Source organism: Haliaeetus leucocephalus, unplaced genomic scaffold (genome assembly GCF_000737465.1).
Source record: "Haliaeetus leucocephalus isolate CR32 unplaced genomic scaffold, Haliaeetus_leucocephalus-4.0 Scaffold339, whole genome shotgun sequence".
NCBI lineage: Eukaryota > Metazoa > Chordata > Aves > Accipitriformes > Accipitridae > Haliaeetus > Haliaeetus leucocephalus.
In genome coordinates this window covers 14,418,963-14,424,962 of record NW_010972775.1, presented here as the reverse complement: position 1 = coordinate 14,424,962, position 6,000 = coordinate 14,418,963, and the positions used below count along the sequence as shown (strand labels likewise).

Sequence of the window (6,000 nt, the reverse complement as noted above, 5' to 3'; positions counted from 1 at the left end):
GAAGGGCCCTGGGCTGGTGCGGCTGCATGTGCCCTGCTGGGGGCCGGCTCCGGCGCGGGGGGGGGGCGGCTTTTAGCTCTGGAGCGCCGCACTGAGCCGTAGGATCTGGGAATTCATTTTATAAATGCATACATGTACGTGTGATTTACCTTCTTTGAGGGGATCTCGGGTGGCGTTTTCCAGAGTTGCGTTCGCTGTAGCGCTAGTTGTGGGGTTTTTAAGGGCTGGTTGTACTTCCTTTATGTTTTGGGGGGTTAGTCGTTGGTTGGGTTTTGTTTTTTTTAAGCACGTTTTCAGGCTTTGAAGAGCTGCACTGTTTTTGCTGAACTGTAGTTCCTCCAAGGTTGTCATTGTTTGCGTTTTGGGAGGGCGGCCGGCAGCTTTGCAGGAAGGTGCGCAGGTTGCGTCGGAGGAGGGCTCTGGGTCGGTTCCGTTTGACTTCTTTCCAGCATAGGTTAGTTTTTCTCCGGTGTCTCTGATGCCAGAACAAGGCCCCAGAATGAACGGTTTCTCTCTGGGCGAGCTCTGCTGGCTGTTCTGCTGCCCGCCTTGCCCCAGCCGCATCGCTGCCAAGCTGGCCTTCCTGCCCCCGGAGCCCACCTACACCGTCCTGCAGCCTGAGCAGCAGCAGGAGGCTGGGGCGGCAGCCGGGGCAGGGACCCCAACGGGATCAGGCACCTGCAGTCTGCACCTGAGCGAGCGGGCCGACTGGCAGTATTCGCAGCGGGAACTGGATGCTGTGGAAGTGTTCTTCTCCCGCACAGCTCGGGATAACAGGCTGGGCTGCATGTTCGTACGTTGTGCCCCCACTGGCCGGTACACGCTGCTCTTCTCGCATGGTAATGCTGTGGACCTGGGCCAGATGTGCAGCTTCTATATTGGCCTTGGCTCCCGCATCAACTGCAACGTCTTCTCTTATGACTACTCTGGCTACGGGGTGAGCACCGGCAAGCCCTCTGAGAAAAACCTGTACGCAGACATTGATGCAGCCTGGCAGGCCCTCAGGACAAGGTAAATGGATACTGGGGACAAGGTATTTCTGTATCTCCGTTTAATCCTAGTAAGTCCAGTGTCTGCACAGTTAACCTGCTGAGAGGCAGAGGGGAAAGGTTTGTAGATGGTTTGAGTTATTTCGATGGCCTCACCAGATGTTCCACCAACAGCTACAATGCGATTTGCTGGATGGCTTCGTTTGTTAAAAGGATGGGCAAACCTTCATCCTTGGGCTTTTTCTAGATTTAGGGGTTTATTCGGCTGTATTGTATGTTAGCCATTGCTTCACCGTTGAAAATCTCCATCTTGAGCAGGAGGTACTGCATTGGTTGCAGTTTGAGCTTGCAGGGTGCAAAAAACCTTTTGTTCGAGACTTGCCCACCACTGTCTATGCTTAGAAGTAACCCAGGTGAGCCAGAGCTTTGGCTGAATTTGGCAGTAGTCTAGGCTAGTGTTTACCAAGAAACTGCTGGTGTTCTGTGGTGCATCTGGGGTTTCACGCGAGCTTGTGCGACATAGAAGTCTTTCTCTTTTGGCAACCAAACAACTGTTATCAAATTGGTAGGGTAGCGGGATGGAAGGAAAAAGTGTTGATGGGGGGAAGTAGAGCTGGGGATTCTGCCGGGGGAGATGCCAAAGTAGGCATCCAAAGGGATAGAGCAGCAATGAGAAGGCTCTGGCAAGGCGTCATGGCCAGTAGGAACAGGGAGCCCTCAGCTTCTAGGAAATCCTGGGCAGAGCTGCTGCCTCTGGCTTCTTGCAATGACTGATTGTTGTTCTTGGGCCTCTGTTGCCTCTTCTGTCCACAGAAACCATGAGCTCCTTTTGCTGTTGCGTAAGCGGTTCTTAAAGTAGGACCTCACAGAACATGTTCTGAAAGAGCAAGCTTTAAAAAGCTCAAATTGTTGCACTGGGGCAAGAGAAAAGAATGATGAACGTTTTCTGTTCTTGGCTCTGGGGTTGTACGGATGAACTTGGCTTATGTGAAATGAGTATTTAATGTCTATCTTAGGGATACGTGCCAGCTTCAAAAATAGTGACAGGAGTTGTTACTAATTTAGATAATTGGCTTTTCAAGGATCTGGGGATTGGTCAGTCATGGAATCCATACGGCTTTTGACATTGCTCTGCCCAAGTCAAGAGCATGGGGGAGAAAGGTGTAGGGGGAAGTTACCCTTTTGTAACATGTGTTCTGTCTGTTTGGTGAGCAAACCAGATTCTGGGTTCATTTTCCAGGACTCTCTCTCAAAAAAAAAAAAAATTAAAAAAATTAAAAAATAGAAACATTGCTTGAATATAAATAATATGGTTTTATGTAAAGAAATAATTTTGATATGCTGTATGCAGAATAAATTACTAAATGCCACTATTATGCATATGGATGATGTAAATAAGGTTTAAGGGAGGAAAAGTGCTATGTCTAAGCCAAGCCTAGTTAACGTTTGTCCCTCAGTTGCTGTGTTTCCTCTCTGTTTCACTTAATGTTTAGTTGATGATATTTTTTCATGAAAGCCTTCTAGAGCTCTGAAAAAGTGCTTTTACATCTGCCTGGAAGCGCTCCTGTCAAGACAGGCATTTAGTACATGTTTACGATCTACGTAGATCCAGAAACAAAGGGTTCCTTCACTTAAGTCTTTTGAGAAGCCCGACTGAGTAGGCGATGCCAACATGTGTCCAGCTTGCTGCAAGAGGATTGGGGTGTTTCTATTAAAAGCGCGACTGGAGGAAATTTATGGTTTTATATTGGTGTCCTTTCTGTAGTTCATACACAATCTAGGTTCTGCTTTCCTCCTTAAATTGAGGGGTTGAAATTTGCCAACTCTTTGCCATGTTTTTAAGTCCCACATCTTAGTGCTACCTTGAGAGTACTGTTAGAGTAGTTGTGTTATCATTAGTTAGATTTTGGGGAGCCAAAGGAAATATTACAGTATTTTAGGTGCCCAGGAAAGAAATTGGTTACTGTAAAATGTAAGCTTAGAAAAAATATTAATTGATTCTGTCTATTAACAGATGACTGTCTTCAAGACAGGTATGACCCAAAACAATAGTCCTTCTGCTGATGAATTTTCTAAGCAGTAGGGTGAATTTTATGAGACTGATAATTTCTTAGCCCTTTTTAGTAAGTCCAAGTGGTTTAGAATTAAGTGAAATATTCTGCTGTAAAAATACAAGTCTGCCTCTTGAGGTAAAATGTCATATTATACCATTTCTGCTGCAGCAGTTCATTGGTAGCTTCCCAGAGTTTGTGTATGCTTTCATTCTTAATGCAAATTCCTAACATTTGGCCTGTAGTCATATGGTAGTGAACTGTAATGCAAAGTTAAAAGTGAAGTCTTAAAATAGGAGAGGTTCACTATGCCATCGAAAGCATTTAGTCATCTGTGCTAAGATCTGTGGGAAGCTGTTGCTCTTCTGAATTCACCAGACGTTCCACCTGGCAGCAGAAAGGAATCATTGAAATGTTGGAAGTCTGAGATTCTTGGGTTTGGGTTTTTTGGTTTTTTTTTTTTTTTTAAATTGTGCCAGTGAAGTACTGCTGATACTTAGCAAATATTAATTTATTAGTGTATTTCGAAAGTTGCCCTGAGTAAGGTGGGAATTAACCCTACACTTGGACAAAACAGATTGCTGCCAAATTTTAGAAATGGTGGCGAGATGACTGTGGTTGCAAACATGGCTGCAAATTTTGACGGTGTTTTTTCAAGGTAGTGAAATGAGGATCTTACTATCACCAATACGTTTAGGTATCAAACCTTACATAACAAATGATTATAAAACAATCTTGTAAACAGTGGATGACAAATAAAATCACCAAGGTTTTTTGTTTGGTTTCAAGTATCAGCCTGTCTTTGGAGAGTCAGCGTCAACTGTTCTCCATTCTTTTAGTCATTGTAAAGAATAACTTACTTTCCTTAATTCTAATTAAATGAGTATCTCTCCTCAGGAATAAAGTATACTCTTAATTGATAATTTTACTGATTATTAAGTTTGAATGCTAACTGTATTTCAGCCCAGGTAAAGATGTTGACATATAATTTTAATCCTTTGAAATTGTTTTTTGAAGATGTTCCTTCAGAGGTCTAACTAATATTGGTTGCTCTGGTTCCAATATCAAGTATTAATCAGTAACTAATTTGGGCTTTTATATATGTTTATTTCCACTTGATTAACAAATTTCCATCTGGTATCTAAACATTTCTCAAAAAGAATCTTCTGCTTTATTGCTTCAGGTGACATTTTTTGTGAGTGTTTTATTTTAGGCAGGTTGGACTGTTTCTCTTCTGTTTGTTCTAAAACCAGAACCAGATTGAAGAGAAGCTGTATCAGACTCTGTCTTCTCTCATGGTCCATATGGTTTTAAGTTGCTGCTTTTTATTCAGATGTGATTAACTCTTATCCTAATATCTGCTTGACTTAGTACAACATCTGCACAGAATGACTTGATTGTCATCCTCCTCCCCCCTTTCCTGAATTCCACATGGGAAGGTTGAACTTTCTAACACTTTTACATTAAGACAATGTACAGTACTTAAAAACAGGATACACACTTAGGGTTTGGGTACAGTGCTTAAGCACAAAACCATGACTGCTTTGTCGATTGTATGCTACTTATATTAAAATCAATCTGTATGTTCTCTAAAAATTTGGAGATTTGTGAAATGTTTTAAAATCCCAGTCAAATGAAAGAAGGCTCTGCTTCTGTAGTAGAGTATCAAAGAGAAACTGTTAGTCCATCTTTTGGATATTGAAAGGAGGTGAAGAAAATGTAGTTAATAAATAGCTTAGAAGAGCTGTTATTGTTGCATTTAACAAAACACAGCGTGATGGGTTTTTTCATAGTGCACAATATAAACTAGTGTGTTTTGTTTCTATTTAAGCTTTTGATAAATGATAGATGTTATTGTAATATTTAAATCCTTCATTTTCAAAACATGTACATTTGAGTTTGTCTTTCAGTCCATAGGAGAGCATTGGTTCACTTCCATTTTTCATTATGCTTCTTGGTCAATATGGCATGATGAAAGGAGTTGAATTGTGAAGTGGTATAGTAAAATGCAGGGAAGGGCTTTTGATCAATGGATAGCAGATAGTTTAGAATGTTTAAATCGTTCTTTAAACTTTTTCCCCAAATTTAATGTTAAAAAAAACCCAAACCACCTTTTATTGTAGGGGAATTTTATTATTTGTGGTGCTGATTATCAGTCTCCTCTTATTGCTGTTGCCTTTGCAGGAGTTAGTGGAAAAGTGTTAAAGTTTTCATGTGAGTAAAATTAAGAAACACACCTAATTGGGTTAGACTAGAGTGATAACTAATCGTCTGAGGTTGTGTCAGTTTAGTTCGTTTCCATTCTGATTTGCTGAAGTGCTTACAGCTTTCTAGGTGAATAATAGCTTCAGGTTTTTTTACCTTGATTTATCAAAATAGTTAATTTCTATTTTAATTTTCTTTGCAACAGCATCTTCTTTCACTAGTGCCGTGTTTCTGTGCATGATCTAACCTGGGTTCTTTAGATTGAATACTCGGAGGTTTTGATAGAAAGTTCCCATCTAAGTTCCTGACATGGCCAAAGGCAATGCTTGACAGTCATGATAAATGGTCCTGGAGTAACAGAGTTCCCCTTGTTCATGGTGGATCACCTGGTAGATTTTTCTGTCATTGACTTTGATAGGGTATTTCCCACTTCCAGTTTTTTAATAATGTCTGCAAAGGATTGTTTAAAGAGACCATTCTCTAAAACTTAATTTATTCTACCTGCCATGGTCAGTACTTAAAAAAAACTGCATACAGCTTTGCTCAAAAATAGAAACATACAGAATAGTCTCCTGTTGTTGTCTATGCAATGAGCAGAGATTAATTCAGATGATGAGTGTCCCAGGGACAAATACCAACAACTGTTTAAAACAGGTGCTCTGATGTTCAAAGTTATTCAAAATGTTTACTGAGCTTTGGTGTCATATTACATAGTTTAGTCACTGAAGTAAAAGTAGTTTTGTTGAATATTTCCC

At 41.0% G+C, this 6,000-nt stretch overlaps 1 protein-coding gene across 1 annotated transcript in view; it reads left to right on the top strand.

Moving 5' to 3' along the window:
* Positions 1-124: 124 nt before the first annotated feature.
* Positions 125-6,000, top strand: part of ABHD17C (abhydrolase domain containing 17C) — a 30,227-nt gene continuing 24,351 nt past the window's right edge. Inside the window, exon 1 of the mRNA XM_010571942.1 lies at positions 125-1,011. Coding sequence (XP_010570244.1) covers positions 479-1,011 — 533 coding nt within the window. The 5' untranslated portion in view covers positions 125-478. The remainder of the gene's footprint in view (positions 1,012-6,000) is intronic.